This window comes from Heptranchias perlo, chromosome 33, assembly GCF_035084215.1.
Source record: "Heptranchias perlo isolate sHepPer1 chromosome 33, sHepPer1.hap1, whole genome shotgun sequence".
In the NCBI taxonomy this organism is placed as follows: Eukaryota; Metazoa; Chordata; class Chondrichthyes; order Hexanchiformes; family Hexanchidae; genus Heptranchias; species Heptranchias perlo.
This window is the reverse complement of record NC_090357.1, coordinates 5,729,848-5,753,051: the sequence shown is the minus strand read 5'-3', so window position 1 is coordinate 5,753,051 and position 23,204 is coordinate 5,729,848. Positions and strand designations below refer to the sequence as shown.

At 44.8% G+C, this 23,204-nt stretch overlaps 1 protein-coding gene across 1 annotated transcript in view; it reads left to right on the top strand.

Moving 5' to 3' along the window:
* LOC137301255 (transmembrane protease serine 5-like) overlaps positions 1 to 22,899 on the top strand; it is an 85,043-nt gene extending 62,144 nt beyond the window's left edge. The window contains exons 5-15 of the mRNA XM_067970715.1: positions 55 to 153; positions 6,326 to 6,442; positions 8,313 to 8,448; positions 10,425 to 10,538; positions 13,051 to 13,094; positions 16,348 to 16,510; positions 18,115 to 18,293; positions 19,674 to 19,772; positions 19,863 to 20,005; positions 20,834 to 20,986; positions 22,728 to 22,899. Coding sequence (XP_067826816.1) covers positions 55 to 153; positions 6,326 to 6,442; positions 8,313 to 8,448; positions 10,425 to 10,538; positions 13,051 to 13,094; positions 16,348 to 16,510; positions 18,115 to 18,293; positions 19,674 to 19,772; positions 19,863 to 20,005; positions 20,834 to 20,986; positions 22,728 to 22,751 — 1,271 coding nt within the window. The 3' untranslated portion in view covers positions 22,752 to 22,899. The remainder of the gene's footprint in view (positions 1 to 54; positions 154 to 6,325; positions 6,443 to 8,312; positions 8,449 to 10,424; positions 10,539 to 13,050; positions 13,095 to 16,347; positions 16,511 to 18,114; positions 18,294 to 19,673; positions 19,773 to 19,862; positions 20,006 to 20,833; positions 20,987 to 22,727) is intronic.
* The last annotated feature ends 305 nt before the right edge of the window (positions 22,900 to 23,204 follow it).

Genomic DNA, 23,204 nt, shown 5'->3' with positions numbered 1-23,204 from the left:
GCTTAAAGGGGGGGTTGGCAGCATTAAATCCTTTTGAAATCTTGTTCTCCCTAGGACCCCGCAGGCGACCACCTCGTGGAACAAAGAAGATCCTGGTACTCCTGTGTGCAGTGACCATCCTTGCTATGATTGTAGTTGGAATTTGTTTTGTAGGTAAGTTGACAAAAAGTTTTTAACGGGATAGTCAATTTTATTAATTATTAGTGTAACATAACACCTTTTCATCGCCAGGTAATTGGCGTTCCTTCTTCCTGCAGTGCGCTTTCAAGGGCCTGACATCCCAGCGCACCATTTACACTCTTACAACATCAGTATATAACAGAACAGCAGTAAATGCAGCTCTAACTTAAGAGTCACGGTTCTGTGGAGCATTGCAGGGCACAATTCTCAATAGTGTCATCTCACACAACGGGCTGCAGTCATCTCCCTCATCTACCACCAATGTTGCTCCTAGATCAGCTGGTGGAGGACATGTTGAACCGTTACTCTGTTGTCCCTCACTACAAAGGACAATGGTGAACTGTCAGAAAAACATTTTGCATCTTCACCTCCTGAAGAGATTGATTCATGGTAAGGGAACGTCTCCATGAATGCCCGGTGTCCTTCAGTGTCTTGCCCAAGTGCTTAATTCTTCACGTGTGAGCAGGTATCGCTGAAGAGTGACCAGAAACACAAGCTGAATTTATTTCTTCTCCCTAACCCAGGGTAGGACGGAGGCCAATCGTAGCGCACCTACTGCCCACCTCCCCCTGGCTGCTATCAGTTGACTCTGAAGAGAATGAGGGGCCAAACCTGGGACCTCTCTGGTGTGTGGAAAACATGTTCACTTCACTGACTCAACCCGGCAGAATGGAGACCTTGTAGCTGTGGGCATGCAATCGACAATCTTACCAGTACACAAACCAGATTACCATGACTTTGGAATTTATTTGGGCTGGGTTTTATTTTTGTTCTTTTTGCCACATATCAACTTATTGACTGAAGTCAGATGATTGTCCAAACAAAGGGTGAGTCAAAAATTTGAAAATTCTCCACCCAATTGTCCTAGTAACACTCTGGCACCAGGATAAACATTTCAATCAATAGCTTCCACACCCTACACAGCCTTTAAGGACTCCAGTAGCATTTTTGCAGTTCTCTCACCCTCCCTAACACTATCTGCTGTACTGGGGCAAGTTAATTGCTTCAGGACGATTCGATCTGCTCTGGTGCTGCCTTTGTCTTCCAGCACAGCCACTGAGGGCACTGAGGGCATCCCTGACCGCAGCAGAAATGTAATATAAGTGAGATGGCACTCGTGCCCAGCTCACACAGGGTGCCACCTCAAGAGTTGGTTTCCCCCAGAGTCCTGGGGGAACGACACCACCATGAGCAGCTGTAAGTGTTGCATGTTACATCGCAATTACAGCACAGAAACAGGCCATTTGTCCCAACTGGTCTATGCCAGCGTTTATGCTCCACACAAGCCTCCTCCCTCCCTACTTCATCTAATCTTATCAGCATATCCTTCTGTTCCTTTCTCCCTCATGTGCTTATCTAGCTTCCCCTTAAATGCATCAGTGCTATTTGCCTCAACTACTCCTTGTGATAGTAAGTTCCACATTCTAACCACTCTTTGGGTAAAGAAGTTTCTCTTGAATTCCCTATTAGATTTATTAGCCACAATTTTATATTTATGACCTCTAGTTTTGGATTCCCCCACAAGTGCAAACATTTTGTCTTCAGCTACCCTATCAAACCCTATCATTATCTTAATGACCTCTATCAGGTCACCCCTCAGCCTTCTCTTTTCGAGAGAAAAGAGTCCCAGTCTGTTCAGCCTTTCCTGATAAGGACATCCTCCCAGTTCTGGGGTCATCCTGCAATAGCTCCATCTGGCTGATGAGCCAATGCAATCATCATTTTTTCCACAAACACAAACTAGAAATATTGCACTGTTGCTTTGTGTACGCTTTCCTCTTCCAGAAATTTACCTTAAGTCAGGTTTTGGTTGAACTGGACAGACCAGAATTATTTTACCCAAACCCTTTTGTTTCTAGAGGATGTGTCGTTTATCCAATCCAATAAAATGGTTTTTAAAATTGCCACCTGTTTACATAATGCTGGTAAATAATGAGTTAACCTTAACAGGGTTTGGGTTCGCTAGGTTAGGTCATGTTAACCTGACTCCGTCTCAGTTCTTGAATATTTCCGAAGTATTAAAAACTGAGCCTCTGCCCAAGAACAACAATCAATACTGCACTGACTTATGTGGGAGGGAAAGCACTTTATGTTGGGAGACAAACTCGCTGATAGCAGCCACTCCTTAGCTTACGTGAGATCACTGATTAAGTAAATTTAGATTCTGCAATTGGGTGATCCAAAAACTCAACAATCGGTAAGTTGAATTCAAAGTTCTAATTTAAGTTGGCAGCAGCAACCCAGGGGTTGCCAACTCTGGATTGACGTAATCCTGAAGGTTTCGTCACATGACCTCCTACCTCCGCCCACCCCGCCCCTCTTGCTCCCGCCATTAGTTGCCCGACACGTCCATCCTCGTGGCGCCCCACCTTCCCACACCAATTGGAAAGCGAACATGCTCTTCATTACCCAATTGGATGGTTCTTGACCATCAGTCAAACAGCCGTTTCCCCCCCCCATCTACAATATTTTTATATCTAATAAACAAAACTTTAAAACAAAAATGAAAGAAACATACAATTTTTTTTAACACACGATATGATTTTTCTCACGGGTTTTGCTCGCAGCAGTGTCCAGGAGATTAATCTTTAATTCCTGGAGACTCCAGGACAATCCTGGACGGCTGGCGACACTAAGCAATGCGAATGTCATTTGAAGACGAGATTGAGTTCAACAGCAACGCCCCCACGTCCACTTCTCAAACTATCTGCCAACACTCACGGTGTAAATCCACATTAGATAGTAATTACTGGGGCAAGGTACATGTGGAACCATCCCCACAACAAAGGCCAGCACCTCCAGGATTCGGACAAAATCAGGCCTAGACTCGGCTCTCCACGAGCTGCCCGAACCAAGAGGCCTGAGGACCAATAGAAATTGACTCTCGGGCCTCATCTGCATACTCGAGGTGAGCTGCCGGTGCTGGTCGCTCCACCGTGGGACGCTCGCCCGACGAGAAAACACAATTTAGGGCCGTCTGCCTCGCCGGTGGCAGCTGTGGGGATTAGACCGGGCTCCAGGGGTTCTTTGGAGTCGAGGACTCCTCCTCCTCCTCCTCCTCCTGGCTCCCACAGAATGGGTTTCTTCATTCTTAAACTTCTTTAGTTGGAGGCCGCGGGGGGGCCGCTGAAGAATCCTTAGCGGTGCAGGATCATCCCGCTAATTTTGTGAAAGGGTCCTTCAACAGGTATTCGGCCCCTAATTAACGTCTGTTTTCGGTGTCCGCCCAGGACGCTTAAACAAAGGAAAGGACTTGCATTTATATGGCGCCTTTCACTACCTTAGGATGCCCCAAAGCACTTTACAGCCAATGAAGTACTATTCGAAGTGTAGTCACTGTTGTAATGTAGGGAAATGCTTAAAATGGGCCCCACGAGTTTAGCAGTGGGACCAACACCTGCGCAGATCGGGTGTGGGCTGTCCCACTGCTAAATTGGTCTGCTTTACATCCATTTTATGCCCAAAAACTGGGTGAAACGAATACTAATATCTACCTCCTTTTGTTTCCATGATGACTGAGTTTTAATAATTCCAAATTGTTTATTGTCCTCACTGCCAGGCCAGGCTGGTGGGATCTCGATACAGCTTCAAATTCTGCCAGTGTTGGTGCCATCACTCATTACAGGGCAAGGGAAAGGGAGAAAGACAGCTTCACATTCTAAGCATGCAGCGTAGGAATTCTGATGGAAAGGTCAGTCAGTAATCTATGGGCAGGCGACAAACGAGTTTAACTCAGTGCTGATGTTTAATGACCACCTGTGAGATTCACCTTCCAACCTCACATTTATTATAATTAGAAGCTGGTCAAACCAATTTTTAGCTGTCAAGATATTCTCTTTGAAAGATACTGACTGTAGTATTTTTTTCCCACAAACTCAGCTCACCTCCTTAACCCGATGTGGGACACTTTGCTTCAGCCCCAGATTTCAAAAAACACATAATGAAACAAGAATACAGTTTTTGATTTGATTGTTTATAGAATTCAAAGCACTGACTGGAGAAAAATTAGAGGGGGGAATTTAGTAAGACAACCAAGAGAAGCATTTGAAGCACCTTAAGACATCTACAATGAATTACCTTGAAGCGCAGTTACCATCATTCACTAGGTAAACACAGCAGCCATTTTATACACAGCAATGAGATGAATAACCACTTAATGGGGTGGATTTTGACTTTGTGCGATAGGGAAGTCAATGGAAATGAGATTCGGGAGAGATGTAAAACGGGCTGCTGATTGGCTATCACCCGTTTTTTGCATTATCGCACAAAGTCAAAATCTACCCCATTCTGTTTTTGGTAAAGGGAAGAATGCTAGTTGACTAGGACATCAGGAGAACTCTCTAGTCCTCTTCAAATAGAGCCACTGAAACAGGTCAACATGGGCTTGACATCTCATCCAAAGGACAATACCTTATAAAGGCAGCACTCCCTCAGTAACTGCACCGAAATGTCACTCCATATTGTGTACCAGGGCTGAAACCCACCACCTCTCGCTCTAGGGTGACAGTGCTACCAACAGAGCCAAACCTGCACTTTGAGAGGGAAAGATAAGGAAATGCACAGGGAACCGTTGCAGATTCTGCAGGGGAAAAGTTGGTGAATTTTTCAACCCAATAAATGTCTTTACTTTGCTGAAAGGATTATATTGATATATATTTTCCCAGTCTGTGATTACGTTGCCAACGTTCTGATGACAAGCAGAATGAAACCGCATCTAGGTTAGTATTGGCCCACACTGAGTTTAAACTATTAGTTTAACTGTGAGTAAAAAAATCCTTCGAATAAAAAATACCATGAAGTAAAGGTCTTCAATTATCTGATGTATGAGTGCCCAGGTTTAATACTTCACAAGGGATTGGCAAAGCAATATGATACTGGGCCTTTGTGTGATGCAACCTAAATGCTAACATAATAGAACCTTAAGTGTCACTCACTCCCTTCATTAAGTGAGTAATGTCAAGGAGGAATGTTAGTACAGAGAATTATACCATAATATCCTACTTCAAAAAAATACTCTTGCCCACCATTTTTCTCCCTTCTCTCCTGAAGGCACTAACTTATCTTGGGGTGCTGTTCAATGGGTGCTAACTAGAGGGACTCCCACTCCAGTGTCCACCCTTCAGGAACACTCATGTTCTTACCTGACAGCTGAATGTACACTTTCCAACAGGAGTTACTCAATAGTGATCAGGAAGAGGAGGAACCTTGGCTGATTTTTCTTTCCGCTCACTTATTCAGGAGCACCGAGGCCAATCGCAAAGCCCCAAATGCTGCCCTGGCAGAAATAAGCCAACTCAGCGTAGATTGTAGATCCATTGGATGTTCTTAATTCACAAGGTGGTAGCTGTGACTCTCACCTCTGAATTAGAAGGTTATGAGCTCAAGTCCAACTCCAGAGACTTGAGCATAAAATCTAGGCTGACACTCTGGTGTGAGTGCGGTGCTATCCTTTGGATGAGATGTTAAACCGAGGCACTGTCTGCCCTCTCAGGTGGATGTAAAAAAACTATCTTGAAGAAGAGCAGGGGAGTTCTTCCCCCTGATGCCCTGGCCAATATTTATCCCTCAACCAACATCACTAAAGACAGATTATCTGGTCATTATCATGTTGCTGTTTGTGGGATCTTGCTGTGTGCAAATTGGCTGCCGGCTTTCCTACATTACAACAGTGACTGCACTTCAAAAGCGTCTGTAGAGCGCTTTGGGATGTCCTAAGATCATGAAAGGCGCTATATAAATGCAATATCTACAGCCATCCCACCAAAACTTTACTCTTGTGGATTACAATCCCAACATGTCGCTACCTGCAACATACTCAATATTTTATGGATATAGTGTTCCCCGTTATATACATATAGACCCTGTCCCGGTTCCCCACGGTAGCTCCAGTAGGAGATCAGCGGAACCCCAGTTTTCATCTGTTTGCGCCTTTTCTCTGGGAATTGCACCAGTATCCTGTGGGAGCTATGGCAGGAGACCAGGAGAACCCTCATGGAATTTCAGGGCCATAATGATATCCTATGAATTTTGTGTTCCCCATTTTCTGATTATGTGCATGAGGAGAGAGGAGTGGAGATCCCAACCTGGTGAGGTGTCCTGGTAACTAATAGTCGCTTTTCCTTTAATTTTTTTTGTTTTATGTCAGTGAAGTATCTGGAGAGACCTATTGAAAACAAAACCTTGATACCAGCAGGAGGCAATGCACCCACAACAAACTGCAATGAGACCGAGCAATATGTCAACTATACAGCTCCAAGCAGAGGTTGGTGATATATTGTACTTTGGAAAAACACCTGGTTCTGTTTGCGAACACAAAGTGAAGGTTGACTGAGCTGGAGAACTGTTCTGTTCATCCCTCTTAGCTATTGATATTTCAGCCAATGCTTCTCTCTCTGTACTTGGATGGTAGGCAATAGTGTTGATATTTAGATGGTCCCTTCACGCCACTGTGGTAATGGGCTTGATTCTTGGTGACTGATGCTCTGAGTCACACAGCAAAAAGAAAATTATCGTAAGCACCTGCCAAATAGTTCAGTTGGTTACGGCACTGCTTGGCATGAAACTGGGCTATACAGACCAGGGAGACACTAAGGTCAATACTTGGTCTGTATTGATCTCAGCAAGAGCTGTGGCAGGGGTGCTACAAGGGGGGAAATTGGCCATGAATTCCGCTGCTGCACATTTAGCAAAAGTCATAGGCCCAGCTCTCTCTCAGCCAAATAACAGTACACGACTGGGCTCTCTTCCCTTTCATTAACCTCAAATCAGCAAAAAGAAAGACTTGCATTTATATAGCGCCTTTCATGATTCATGATTCATGAAGTACTTTTGAAGCGCAGTCACTGTTGTAATGTAAGGAAACGCGGCAGACAATTTGCGCACAGCAAGATCCCACAAACAGCAATGTGATAATGACCAAATAATCTGATTTGGCGGTGTTATTTGAGAGGTGAACATTGGCCAGGATATCGGGGAGAACTTCCCGGCTCTTCTTTGAATAACGGCCATGGGATCCTTTACGTCCCACTTGAAAGGGCAGACGGGACCTCGGTTTAATATCTACCCTTGAGCTGGGTGTTTCTCAATTGGTCTTCGGTCATTGGGAAAATCTGAATCCCGACTTTGAATATTAACAAATTTTAACAGCACAATCCCTTGCAAATGCAACACTTGACCTCACCCAGTGCAACGCCTCGAATAAACATTGAGGTAGGTTTTCTGCATTCTCGGCACAGAGGTGCCCTTAACAAGAGGGCAAATTAGAAATTCATGGCACAGAAGTGAATGTACCTGATTCACAGCCTGCACAATTATCTGTCCTTTGATTTTAATGGACAGAAAGTCGTGCGGAGTGGGAACTGGGCGCGTTGAACCAGCTCCTGAATTCTTGGCAAAGGTATGGTCATTACACGAAGCTCTGAACCAGGAACAATGGGCCCGATTTTAACTGGGGGGGGGAACGCGTTCGGGACGGGCGGGGGGGGGGGGCGGGGGGAGGGAAACCCCCTCAACGGCGGCTCAGAATGAGGCCTGGGCCGTTTCAACTCCCAGGCCTCTTTTAAATAATCGAGGACAGTCGGGAAGCGCTGGGCAGTGTCTTGGGGGCTTGGAAAGGCCGGGGCTCCTTCTGGCCCAGTTAGTCTGCTCCTGGAGTTCGTCTGCTCCAGGAGTTTGGCTGCTCCTGGAGTTTGGCTGCTCCTGGAGTTCGTCTGCTCCTGGAGTTCGGCTGCTGCTAGAGTTTGGCTGTTCTTGGAGTTGGGCTGCTCCTGGAGTTGGGCTGCTCCTGGAGTTTGGCTGCTCCTGGAGTTGGGCTGCTCCTGGAGTTTGGCTGCTCCTGGAGTTGGGCTGTTCCTGGAGTTCGTCTGCTGCTGGAGTTAGTCTACTGCTGCAGTTGGGCTGCTCCTGGAGTTCGTCTGCTCCTGGAGTTCGGCTGCTGCTAGAGTTTGGCTGTTCTTGGAGTTGGGCTGCTCCTGGAGTTTGGCTGCTCCTGGAGTTGGGCTGCTCCTGGAACTAGTCTGTTCCTGGGAAGGTTCCTTCAATATCGCTTTTGAAGGTAGTGATGAAATAGAATGGCTTGACTCAGGAGCAGCAGGGAGTGAAATCTGTCTGAACTTTAAATGAATTGCATTCAGTCTCTTTCAGAATAAATACTGAGAACTCCCTACTGGAGATACATAACCAATCGTGGCAAGCATGGCTTCCTGTGTGTGACGAGAAGTGGAACTCTTCTTTGGGTACACTGATGTGCAGATACATGGGACATATCAAGTACGCTGTGGATTCCTCGCTCAATATACTATTGTTCAATAAGAACTTTTTAAACTCTCACCAGGGAGCTTAACCTTTAATGAATGATCTGAGTATCACTTAAGGTGCATAATTAGCAAATTACATCGGATTTACAGCACAGAAACAGGCCATTCGGCCCAACTGGTCTATGCCAGTGTTTTTATGCTCCACACTAGCCTCCTCCCACCTCCTCCTCTCTGCGTCTACCCTATCAAACCCCTTCACAATTTTAAAGACCTCTATCAGGTCACCCCTCAGCCTTCTCTTTTCTAGAGAAAAGAGCCCCAGCCTGTTCAGTCTTTCCTGATAGTTATAACCTCTCAGTTCTGGTATCATCCTTGAAAATCTTTTTTGTATCTCCTTCAGTGCCTCTGTATCCATTTTGTAATATGGAGACCGGAACACAGTACTGCAAGTGTGGTCTAACCAAAGCTCTATACAATTTTAATATAACCTCTCTGCTTTTCAATTCTATCCCTCTAGAAATGAACCCCAGTGCTTTGTTTGTTTTTTTATGGCCTTATTAACCTGCGTCATTACTTTTAGTGATTTGTGTATCTGTACCCCCAGATCATTTGTCTCCTCTGCCCCATTCAGACTCTTACTATCCCTCCCTAATTTGGCCCTCAAGGTCCACAGAGCAAAGCATCTCAGTGCGAGTGCTGAGATATACCTGGGACCCCCACCAATGACTCCAAAGTTTGCGGAGTCAGGGAGCGTTCCCTTCACTTGCGTGCCAATGATGGGCACCCATGTCATGAGGGGCACAGCTGGACCACTTGCCACTGGCATCGAGTCAGAAAGTCTGGGGGAAGTAGCTGGGGGTGTGGGGGTGGGGCGGTGAAAGAGGGGAAGTGTGGGGCTTGTTGTTGGGTTGTTGCCCCCTCCCTGGCATAAAGTCTAAACTGCTGCCCCCTCAGCCTGCCTTATGAGGTGGGGGGGGGGGTGGTGGAGGGGTTGCTTTTAAATTTATAAAAAGGTACCTCTTTTTCTTCAGGGGTTCACATCCTGATCCTAACCCGGACCACCGCCCCCCCACTCCAGCTGGTCCTCATGACCACTGGTGGGCTTGGAGATACAACTGGTCTGACCAGGCAAATCTCCATCATAAAGCCCAAGAACTCCCAATGTAGGGGGTCCCTGGCCCTGGTACTGGGCCATTACCACAGTGACCGTGTAAGGGGCAGGCAGAGGCTGAACAAGGCCGCCTTCAGTCAGGACCCAGCTTATCCCAGTCCTAACCTGGTATCAGGCAATTCCAGCAGCCGCCAGTCAAAATTGCAGAGTGTTAAATATAGGATAACGCACAACCTGCAGTGTATTTATAGGGTAATATTGAGCCTGCATAGTGTTATAAACAGAATAATGAATAGTTTGTAGTATGTTACGCACAGAACAATCTGCAGGGCATTGTATACAGGATGACTAAACAAATTTCGAGAGTATTATAAACAAATAATGTGTGATATGTACATGATAGTGCAAAGTCTACAGTAAATTATATACAAGATAATGCACAGCCTATGGTGTGTAATGTACAGGATAACACACTGCTTAATGCATATTAAACGGCAGCAAAACATTGTGGAGATTGTAATGATGTTTTAAATCGAAAGAGAGAAGCAAACAGTGACTAAAGGCAGCCTGCAACAATCGAATTTCAAGACTTAGCAAAGAGTGACATTGGGGGTTATTTAGCCACCTAGTAAGAAGGTATCAGAGCTGGTGGACAACACTCTCACAATCTCAGAGCAGACACTGCAAATGTTAAACAGAGAGTCTCTACTTCAGTCCCACTTTTCAAAAATCAAATAGTTACAAAGATTTGAATCCAAAAGGAAAGTAAGTTGCATTTAGTCAAAGCGCAGGTAGAGGGTGAGAAATAGACAGCAGATATTGGTGTGTATTTACTAGAAGGTGCAACGTCATCCAAACATTTGTGTTTTATTCTACAGATACCTGGACTACAATGTAGTGAGTGTGAGAGAAATTGAGCCCAATTACACACAAGGATTCGCTGAAATCGCCAATGGGCAGGACAATGATTTAGAAAACATCTGGAGCTACAGGTTTGCTCTGCTCGCTGTGTATACTCCCTGTATATCTACTCCTTGTGTATAACTCCTTGTATCTACTCCCTGAGTATACGCCCTGTGTATACTCCCTGGGTATCTACTCCCTGTGTATCTACCCCCTGTGTATCTACTCCTCATGTATCTACTCTCTGTGTACCTACCCCCTGTGTATGCTTTCTGTGTACTGTGTATCTACTCCCCGTGTATCTACTCCCCGTGTATCTGCTCCCCATGTATCTACTCCTCATGTATCTACTCCTCGTGTATCTACTCCTCGTGTATGCTCTGTGTGTATCTACTCCCCGTGTATCTGCTCCCCATGTATCTACTCCCCGTGTATCTACTCCCTGTGTATTTACCCCCTGTGTATCTACCCCCTGTGTATGCTGTCTGTGTATCTGCTCCCTGTGTATCTGCTCCCCATGTATCTACTCCTCATGTATCTGCTCCCCATGTATCTACTCCTCATGTATCTACTCCTCGTGTATCTACTCCCCGTGTATCTACTCCTCGTGTATCTACTCCTCATGTATCTACTCCTCGTGTATCTACTCCTCGTGTATGCTCTGTGTGTATCTACTCCCCGTGTATCTACTCCCCGTGTATCTACTCCCCGTGTATCTACTCCCTGTGTATTTACCCCCTGTGTATCTACCCCCTGTGTATGCTGTCTGTGTATCTGCTCCCTGTGTATCTGCTCCCCATGTATCTACTCCCCATGTATCTACTCCCTCAGATCAGTGCAGATTTACAATTGTCCATGTTTCTGAAGGAATTTTGGGATATGGTAAGAAGGTGGATGGGTGAGATTGATCTTTTAAAAACAGACGGCCTTTTTGGGCCTTACAGCCTTCTCCTAAAAGTTCTTATGTTCTTACCTGACTGGTTCTTCACACATGTGTCAAGGTTACATTTGTGCTTTAAGTTCAGCAACACAGGTCACTGTTGTTAAATGATTGACACACAGGCCACGATACAATACAGAACTCCAAAAAATCTCTGTTTACAAAAATTCCCAAGTGAGATCCACATAAACCTCAATATCTAATCAAAAATAATGGTGATGCACCTACTGGTGATTGGTCATTTGAAATCACTTGTATATTTAGTAAACACTATATTTGATTTCATTTATAATGCGTGATAGTTACCGGCAGGTGGAGTGTCAGCAATGCAACAGCCCTGTTTCTCTGGACTCCTGAAAATTGGAGACAGGAGCCTGGATGGACTCCTAAGGGTAATTCTCCAAGACCACTTTTATTTTAATGGGCTGGAAAATCGTAGGCAGTGTGTGCCTGAATTTCCGACATGCGTTGCCAACGGGCAGGGATCTCTGTTGGCAGAGCAAACTCGGCAAATTAGTCCGCCAGGATCAAAATCTGAGATGCAGTTGTGCTGCCCCATTGGGTTGCTGACTTACGGATATATTGACCTTGGAAGCCATGTCTCAATGCATTTCAGGCAATGAATTACTTTCGGATTGCAGTGACTGTCATTATGCAGGCAAATGTGGCAAGCATTTTACCTCAGCAACGTGCCACCAAAGGCGATGAACCTTTCAATCTGGTTTTATTTTTGGCGGTGGTGGCTGAGGGAGGAATGTTGGCCAGGACACTGTGACAACCCACTGCTCTCCTTTGGGTTGCGGGAGCCCTGTGTAGCGGCTCAGTTTGGGGCCCCTTACCAGACAATGCTACTAAATACTATCAACTTAATCTGGTGTCAAATCAGCGCACGTACGATCGTGAGAAGGCCTGTTTGCAACAGGTAATATAAAATCAGTTGAGAAATTGATCAGGGATCAGCTATTGCCATTGCGTAGGTGTCCTTTCACTGGATCCACCCGTGTACAATTACATGGGTTGCACGGTCCTACGGGGTCAGCCGTGGCTCAGTGGGTAGCACTCTCACCTCAGAGTCAGAAGGTCGAGGGTTCATAGCCCCACTCCAGAGACTTGAGCACAAAATCTAGGCTGACACTCCAGTGCCGGTACTGAGGGAGTGCTGCACTGTCGGAGATGCCGTCTTTCAGATGAGATGTTAAACCGAGTCCCCGTCTGCCCTCTCAGGTGGATGTAAAAAAAATCCCACGGCACTGTTTTGCAGAAGAGTAGGAGGGTTCTCCCCGGTGTCCTGGGCCAATATTTATCCCTCAACCAACATTACTAAAACAGATGATCTGTTCATTATCACATTGCTGTTTATGGGATCTTGCTGTGTGTAAATTGGCTGCCACGTTTCCGTACATCACAACAGTGACCACACTTCAAAAGTACTTCATTGGCTGTAAAGCACTTTGGGACGTCCTGAGGTTGTGCAAGTGCTATATAAATCCAAGTACTTTCCTTCTTTCTAACGTCGTCCCTGTTAGCATCAACCTGAATCACCAGAACAGGACGATACAAAATAAATCCATTGTTCACTTACTCGTTAGCTGCCTTTGATGACAGGTATTTGCAATCCTCAGGGCATCTTAGTGAAAATGGATTCTTGTTTTTTTCTCTAGCACTAGCTGTGCATCTGGAAAAGTAATAAAACTGAAATGCTCTGGTAAGTACAAATGTTCAAAATAGAATGTTTTATAGCCATTGTTTCGAATCGATGGTCTTAAATTTGGAAACGTACAGCAGTTCCATTAGCACTGGAAAAGGTTAATGTTTCAGGTGTTGACCCATCATCTCCCAGTTCCCCTCAAGGTCTCCCACCATCCTGACTTGGACATATATCAGCCGTTCCTTCATCGCTGTTGCGTCAATATCCTGGAGCTCTCAACATAACAGCATCGTGGGAGCTCCACCATCACAAGGATTTCAGCAGTTCAAGAAGAACCAGTTTTCAGTTCTCACAAAAAGGTTAACCTTTTTTTTTCCAGCTGTTTATTTTTTCAGAAGCTGGCAGACCTGCTGGGCTTTCCGTCCATTTTTAATTCAGATTTTCAGTTTTTCCTTTCTTATACCATCCTGCTGTAACCAGGCAAATTTTAGCTTTGGCATCTGTCGGTTATTTCTAACTGACCACAGAGATGGAACAGTTGAAGATGAACTTTTTGTTTGTGTATCTGGGAGTCGATTTTAAAGGGGCTTCACCTTCACCGTGGGAAGAGAACGAACCGCAAAAGAATTATATCATTGAGAAATATGTTTGACAAACAAAAAGTTGACCAAACACTTTTTGATGTGTCGCTTTAAATAGGCCCCTGTGAAAAATCATACAAAGCCAGCCTCGTCGTGCTCAGAACCTGAAAAATGAGAGCGAATGAAAGTGTGCCCACGTGTATGTGTGTGTGTGCATGTGTATGTGTGCGGGTGTGTGAGGGTGTATGTGCGTGTGTGTTTATGACGTGTGTTTATTGAGCAATCTCATCTTTGCTGACGATATACATCAATAGTTGGTGATGCTGTAACTCAGAAAAATGGGAGACAAGTGAAAATTACAGAATTCCATTGTCATACTATTAGAGCACACCTTTCTACTGATAGTGACCCACCAGTACCAACACAGTACTCCCAGCACCGACAGGGTACCAGAAATATAAAGGAGGTGAAATGCACACTGCCAACTTTTCCTGGAGCCGCAGATCAGCACGGAAATTACAAAGCTGTTCCCGTTGGCAGTACAGGGGCCAATAGCAGAATGGTACAGGAAGGAGATGAATGTCACAAAAAACGATATAGAGAAGAGAGACTGTTAGCCCCGTCTTAGTCATCCATCCAGAGTAAAGAGTCTCCATTTCACCACCTCCCCTCCAGCCCATCGCATCTCTTGAACGAGTCTGAGGTTTGTGTCTCCACGACTCCACCCAATCGACCATTCCAAAAAGACCAATTTTACCAATGCGTGCTCCCAACATGGTCGAGTATCACGAAATCGCAGGCACGCTTCTCACAATTTTGCATCCATTAATTTCGATCGAAGTACCAGAGGGATTGTAGCACCCATGGGGGTGCATCCCGACAGGAGTAGGAACATCAGGAAAAGAGGCACGAGGAATTGGAAAAAGTATTATTAAAAAAAAATAGACAGGAACCTGGTCGAATGTCAAGTTGAACATGAAACGATTGGATTTTAAAGAAAAGGGTGTCCTGAGGCATCTGATACCAGTTGCATCTTCACACTGGTTGATATCTGTCTCTGCTAGGCCCATTTTCCTCATTCAGAGCTGGGTCTGACTTTAGAAGATAGAGACATTTACATAGACACAGAAACAGGCCATTCGGCCCAACAGGTCTGTGCCAGCGTTTACGCTCCACATGAGCCTCCCCCTTCCCTGCTTCATCTAACCCTATCAGCATTTCACTTATTCATTTGCATATTCTGGAAGGTTCTTAAAGACATATCTCCAGTACCTCTCGAGGAATCTCAGGTGTCAACTGGAGTCCAGCCGCTTGATGGCGCCATGTGTCTGTGCAGGAGTCCACAGTGGCTCCAGTGCACTGCGTTGGCCTGCTTATTTTTTAAACTATATAGAGATTTAATATTATTTTTATTACTGCAGTGATTTTTTTTTCAATCCATTATTATAGATATTTTCTCTCCCTTGCATCATGTGAAAGAGAGACTAGAGAAGCTGGAATTGTTCTCCTTAGGGCAGAAAAAGTTAAGGGGAGATTTAATAGAGGTGTTCAAAATTACGAGGTGTTTTGATAGAGTAAATAAAGAGAAACTGTTTCCACTGGCAGGAGGGTCGGTAACCAGAGGACACAGATTTAAGATAATTGGCAAAAAAATCCAGGGGGAAAATTAGGAGAATTTTTTTTACGCAGTGAGTCGTGATCTGCAACACACTGTCTGAACGGGCAGTGGAAACAGTTTCAATAATAACTTTCAAAAGGGAATTGGATAAATACTTGAAGGTGAAAAAATTGTAGGGCTATGGGGAAAGAGCAGGGGAGTGGGACTAATCGGATATGATAGCTCTTTCAAAGAGCCGGCACAGGCATGATGAGCTGAATGGCCTCCTTCTGTGCTGTATCATTCTATGAATCTATGTATTCTCCAGGCTGGGTTGACTCATCATCTGATTTCCCCTCCGTCCCTGAGAAAGTGACCAGCTTCCACTCATTGCACCCCCCCAATCATCTCCCCTTTTTTGTCAGCCTGACGCGCACTCCCACTGGCCTTCTGCTGCACAGTTGCCGGCCGATACCTCACTCAAGTGACCATTCTTCATTGTGAGCAATGACAGCGAGTACCAGTAGGTTATTCACCCTTGTGGGTCATCACTGCCCAAGTGAATCCTGTTAACACTTGATATCTCGCATGAACGCACGCACATACGCACGCACACACGCACGCACACACGCACACATACACACACGCACGCACAATCGCACACATAAACTCAACACTAACGCAGGTCATTGGATGGAAATCAGGGGTGGGAACCCATTGATATTGGCTCCTTAATGTATTACTATGACCATATTAGTTTTCTTTGTACATTTATATTTAGATTCAGACACAATGGTTTTCTTCCTATAGACCAGTGTCTCTGAGGACAATTACTAACACCCTAGCTAAGATATGCTAACTCAGCGCAGACCAGAGATTTAGCCTGGGATCTTCCTTGGTCTGTATGGTCAGTACCATGTAGATGGCACATTAACCTATTAAGCCATGGAGCAAAATTGGGATGTTTGCAAGTCAAAAGCCACGAGCATTGATCCCTTGATCTCCAACATGAGCAACTGGTATCTAAAACGATGGCCTCTCATCACTTCTTAAATGTTTAAATCGTGCTTATTAAAACCCATTAGTAGTCAGGCATCCTAACCTTTACATTGCTGTCTTTCTCAACATGAAGACTGTGGGGAGAAGCACGACTTTTCCATGATTGTTGGAGGACAGGAAGCAGCACTAGGAAGCTGGCCTTGGCAGGTCACACTGTACTATAACTACAAGCATGTGTGTGGAGGCTCCATTATAGACCAGTACTGGCTCATTACTGCAGCGCACTGTGTACACAAGTAAGTCAATCCATGGGGATTAAGAATCAATTAATGTTCTATAGCAGAGCATATTTATATCTTTATATATTCTGCAGGAAATTTGTTGGTTTAGTGATTTGATGGCTGCATATAGTGACATCACTATTCCCGGCCAGAATGGAGATGATTGGGTAATTCCCCTGTCAATCAAGCCTGGAGATCGCACTGCTGTAAGGGACTGGGATTGATTTTATTCACATAATTTATATTATGTAACTATCCTCCACTCATTGCATTTTGCTGGAGAAATCACCCTGCTTTCATCGAGAGACTTTGCTATAGTTTCGGTCGTGAGTTCTGTTTGCTGCAGTTTGTAGAGACTCTTCTTAAATAGACTCTGTAGACTGTTTGCTACAGTGCGCTGTTTAAACAGACTCTGTTTGCTGAGTAAATAGACTTTGTTTGCTGTAAAATAGACTGTTTGCTGTGAGTCCTGCCATAGGTCCCGCCCTGGCTCCAACTCAATGGCTGACACAGTGGTGTCAATAGACACTGCGTTTGGCATAGACAAAATTTAATTTCTTTTGCTCCTCAACACAAGGCACTTGAGCAATGGGACATCTCCACTTTTCAGTCACTCAATACCACGATCAAGCATGTCTTCTTCAGGTATGACACAACCAACAGTTGCATGACCCCTTCATTACTCTTCAACAATGTGCCTTAGCCCCAATACCAGAAGATTACTCCCATTTCACGTAGGGCCCACAGAAGAGACATCGTACCTCATTATGCAGGGTTGCATTCAAATATGGGTTGCAGAGGTCAAAGGGCAGTGTGTTAATCCAGTCGGTCAATGCAGGATTTCTGTACAAACGTAGTAATTCCCAACCCACTGGGCCTTGGAATGGAAGGCTGTGGTTTTAAATCCGCAGATCCCCAAGCGGTGAGACTTTGAGTCCAGCCGTCCTGTAGGGGAAAGCGTTCAGGAGAAGCCATGTGACTGCACACAGGGTGGGAGAGGGAGTGGGGGGGCATATCAGAGACAGAGTCGCAAAAGGCCATTCCTGCTCATCTGCTTCTGGCTAAAACACCAGCTCATTAGCCTAAAGACATTTCTGTGGACGACGTCACTGAACCTTTTCCAACAGTTGAGCCCCTAAGTTGTATGACTCAGCTGTTGAGGCTAGCAGGTCAATTGAAAATTTCAAAACTGAGAGTGATAGGTTTTTATTAGGCGAGGGTTACGGATTACGGAACCAGGGCGGGCAAATGGAGTTAAGATACAGATCAGCCATGATCTAATTGAATGGCAGAACAGGGTCGAGGGGCTGAATGGCCTACTTCTGTTCCCATGTTCCAGCCGCAGAGTCTTGTTTGATGGGAGAACAAATCAATGTGCCCGAACAGGTCAATGTGCGTGATTCGCTGCACTCCTGGTTTTCTGGGTTGTCCAGAAAATTGGACGCAATGACCTCCACTCACAGTTCTCCGAACAAGACTCCAGGAGTAGAATCTCGGAATTTTGGGGCTGGGGACTCAGAATTTCAGGGTGAAGTCGCATTGCTGTCTTCAACCTCCTTGCTTTTAACCGTAGAAGTTTCTAGAGTCGCAGGGATTTCAGCGGTCTCTCTCCGTCACAGGTTACCAAATGCTTACAACTGGCGAGTGTATGCGGGCATTGTGGACCGACAGATCCTTCTGTACACCAGCTTCCCTGTCTATCTGGTCGAGAGAATTTTCTACAGCTACAACTATGATGACAACACTCATGACTACGATATTGCCCTCATGAAGCTGAAAAACCCAATTGAATTTTCAAGTATGAACTTCTGTTTAATTCGCACACAATGACTTTTCTTGGGTCAGGGTATCGAGGGATATGGAGCAAGGGCAGGAAAATGGAGTTGAGGCGCAAATCAGCCATGATCTAATTGATTGGTGGAGGAGGCGCGAGGAGCTGAATGTTCTACACCTGTTCCTATGATGCTCTTTGTCATTTACCCTTCAATCATATCCATCCCATCCTACATATGATAAATTAACTTCCCATATGCCTGTTTTGATGATTCAGGTGGATGTTAAAGATCCCACAGCACGATTCTAAGACGAGCAAGGGATTTCTCCCGGTGTCCTGGCTAACATTCCTCATTCAACTAACTCCAACAAAAACAAAAACTGGTCATTCATCTCATTGGTGTTTATGGGACCTTGCTGTGTGCAAAATAGCCACTGCATTTGCCTATTTTAACAACAGTGACTACACTTCTCATACTTGTTTTCAAATCCCTCCATGGCCCTGCCCCACCCTACCTCTGTAACCGCCTCCAGCCCTACAACCCTCTGAGACCTCTGCGCTCCTCCAATTCTGTCCTCTATTTTCATCGCTCCACCATTGGCGGCCGTGCCTTCAGCTGCCTGGGCCCTAAACTCTGGAACTCTGGAATTCCCTCCCTAAACCTTTCCGCCTCTCTATCTCTCTCTCTCCTCCTTTAAGACACTCCTTAAAACCTACCTCTTTGACCAAGCTTTTGGTCGCCTGTCCTATTATCTCCTTATGTGGCTCGGTGTCAAATTTTGTTGGATAATCACTCCTGTGAAGCGCCTTGGGACATTTTACTATTTAAAGGCGTTATATAAATGCTAGTTGTTGTTATGTGGAGTTCGAGACAGTTCTGGGAGGAGGGATAAGACGTTATTTCCATACAAGTCTTTTCTTTCTTTCATAAGGACAGAAAATGATGGAAATACACAGGCAGGGCTGCCAGCATTTATAAATTGTAAACAATTTTACAACACCAAGTTATAGTCCAGCAATTTTATTTTAAATTCACAAGCTTTCGGAGGCTACCTCCTTCCTCAGGTGAACGATGTGAACGATTTCCACATCGTTCACCTGAGGAAGGAGGAAGCCTCCGAAAGCTTGTGAATTTAAAATAAAATTGCTGGACTATAACTTGGTGTTGTAAAATTGTTTACAATTGTCAACCCCAGTCCATCACCGGCATCTCCACATCATGACTACCATCGAGCATTTATAAAGAGAGAAGGGAAAGATTAATGTTTAGGTTGCATCTCCTCCAGTAACATTAACCTGTCCTTTCTCTTTACAAACTGGCTTACTTGCTGTTTATTTCCTTTTTCTGTTTTTTTATTTCAGATTCCCAGCATTTCTAGTAACTTTACATCACTTGTTTTACAGATACCGTGAGGGCAATCTGCTTACCGAGTTACAATCAACAGGACACACTGAGTAAAGAGTGCTGGATATCGGGCTGGGGTCACGCACGGGTAGATGCCTGTAAGTATTAGAGACACCAGGGTAGAGATTGTTTATACAGTAGAGGAATCTTTGGTTATGACTCATTCATTCTTACTTTGTTTCTTTCAGATGAGGTGGAAAATAAATTAAAGGAAGCGTCTGTCCCTCTCATAAGCACTGAGAGATGTAACAGCAGCTGCATGTATAATGGCGCTATATCTCCCAGAATGTTGTGCGCAGGATACAAGGAGGGCAAAGTTGATGCATGTCAGGTGAGCTGAGGTCAGAGCAAAGGATTATGGATCTAAAATTACTTTGCTTCTCATTCTGATAAAGTCTGTTTTTGTATTTTAATTGCAGTGGGTCGCACTCACGCCTCTGAGTCAAAAGATTGTGGGCTCAAGCCCCACTCCAGACACTTGAGCACATAATCTAGGCCCACATTCCCAGTGGAGGTGTCACCTTTTGGATGAGACGTTAAACCGAGGCCCCGTCTGCCCTCTCAGGTGGATGTAAAAGATCCACTATTTCGAAGAGGAGTAGGGGAGTTCTCCCCGGTGTCCTGGCCAATATTTATCCCTCAACCAACATCACTAAAACAGATTATCTGGTCATTAACTCATTGCTGTTTGTGGGATCTAGCTGTGCGTAAATTGGCTGCAGCGTTTCCCCACATTACAACAGTGACTACACTTCAGAAGTACTTCATGGGCTGTAAAGACCCTATATAAATGCAAGTCTCTCTTTGTAAAATGATGTTCGAGGAAAGGATGTCAGTGTTGAGAAATGCAACATATTTTCCTCCTTTGTCACTCAGTAGCAACATGAAATACTCCCAGGTCAGGTCCAGGGCAGCCAGACGCAGAGTGCTGTACTGATCTGGAAGTGGAATAGAGCTCCCTCTACTCTGCCCTATCAATGTTTATTGACCCGAACCTGAAAAGAGCTCCCCCTACCATCCCAATGCACATCCCACACCGGTCACCTCTGTGGCCTCTCAGAGTGAGATTGGCAATTTGTGTTGGGTTGTGGCCAGTTTTGTGTTGTGAGCCCCATGCCCAAAAGAATTATTGAACACTGACTGTGGGTATACATTGCAGGGAGACAGTGGCGGCCCTTTGGTATGTGAGGGTGTTCAAGCCTGGCATTTGACTGGAGTGGTGAGTTGGGGCATCGGCTGTGCTGAAGCTAATCACCCAGGAGTTTACACAAAAGTGTCCGCATTCCTAGAATGGATATACAGCATTATTGAGGTAAGGAACCCACTTCTAGAGAATTAAAGAACAGTTACATAGGATTACACAGAATTTACAGCACAGGAACAGGCCATTCGGCCCAACTGGTCTATGCCGGTGTTTATGCTCCACACGAGCCTCTTCCACCCCTCCTCATCTAAACCTATCCGATTCCTTTCTCCCTCATATGTTTATCTATCTTCCCCTTAAATGCCTCTATGCTATTCACCTCAACTACTCCATGTGATAGCAAGTTCCATATTATAACCACTCTTTGGGTGTTCTCCTGAATTCCCTATCGGATTTATTGGTGACTACCTTATATTTATGGCATCTAGTTTTGGTCTCCCCCATTTGCGGACACATCTCTAAGTCTACCTTATCAAACCATTTCATAATTTTAAAGACCTCTATTAGGTCACTCCTCAGCCTTCTCTTTTCTAGAGAAAAGAGCCCCAGTCTGTTCAGCCTTTCCTGATAAGTATATCTTCTCAGTTCTGTTACCATCCTTGTGAATCTTTTTTTGCATCTTCTCCAGTGCCTCTATATCCTTTTTATAACATGGAGAACAGAACTGTGCACAGTACTCTACGTGTGGTGCAACCAAGCTTCGATACACAGTGCTTAATTAATAATAATCAGTTAAACCTAGTATAACTCTCTCTGTCTCTCTACCTGTCTAGCTCTCAGCTGGAGGATGGGCAGCAGCAGTTTTCTAATACAGTCCCACCATTTAAAACGTCCACATTTAAAATAGGTAGTCACTTACATTAGCCAAAAAGTGACAACCATTATCCATTTGCATTAACGTCAATTTAAAAGTTGCCGGTTATAGCGTCTTAAGCACTCTGTTTAATTCAGGCAGAAACAGCTATGCTTACGCACTAGTTCAACCTCGTTAAGGTGCACGAGAACAAATATAAGTTAGGACCCAGTTACCTTTTTTGTACTTAAATCCTTCTAATCCCCTCTAAGTGGTGCGGGGTTACTGTTTGTACTAAGCACTGACTGCAGTTGCTAGCTGCATTGCATGCAGTCTTGTTTAATTCATTCAGTGGTGATGTGCAACATTCTTGTCAATGACTGTAATAGCGCTGGCGGGTTATACCGACCATCGCGTATAGCGGGCAAATCCCACTCGCACGAACGTGCAGGCTATAAGTGGTGGGGACTGTACCTGACATAAGTGGCCATTCCACATTTGTGCACCTAAACAGTGACAATCTGATGGCTATTTGACCATGGAGGGCATTACAACTGAGCCCAATCTTGTCTTGCCCGATAGCCACAGATGCACATTCTTTAGCAGAAATCATTGGGTGGCGATCAGGAGCAGAGACCCTGGTTGATTACTCCCCTCTCACCTAATCTAAGGGCACTGAGGCCAATTTTAACACCCTTGGCTGTGCCCCTCTAACTGAGCACAGGATCCAATGAATTCAAAGCCATGTGATTATCTGTTTATTTTACATTACAGCAGTGATTATTTTAGAGGCCTACCTACCCACAGTACAATCTAATAAAGACTTTATACCCTGAATAAATGATCAGTTTTGATAATTATCGATCAAATAGATTGATAGATCTTTGTTGGGTAAGGGTATTAAGGCGGGTAAATGGAGCTGAGGTACAGATCAGCCATGATCTAATTGAATGGCGGAGCAGGCCCGAGGGGCTGAATGGCCTCCTCCTGTTCCTACGTTCCTAAAACACTAAAAGAATTACCAACTTGATTCTGTAACTTTTTTTTCTCTCTCAGAGAATGGATGCCTCCATGCACTAGAAAAGATTCCAGAATCTGCTACCACAACACAAGGAATGCGACGCACAGAAGGGGGAACAGTCGGCAACTCCAAGTGACCTGATGGTTTTGTACAAGTGCTGTCCCCTGGCATAAGACCTTGAGAACTGGCATGGTTTATTCTCTCAGTGCGAGGAAGGTTAAAAGAAAAAATTATTAACACCAGGCTCCCTGAGTGAGATCAATCATGTGTTTGGTTTTAAAAAAAAGCCTGGGTTTGCCATAATGGGATGTTAGTGTACCTGATAGAGTGAGCTACAGCCTCTATAACTTTACATATCATCAACTCCTCTTACAAAAATGGTCCTTCCCACGTCTAAAACCCAACAAATAAACAATGCCCGATATTCTTCAGTGGTTTGGGTCTCAGCACATTGGCAGTCACCTCATTTGGGGAAAAATAAATCAAAAAACTAAAATGTGCTTTTTGCGCAC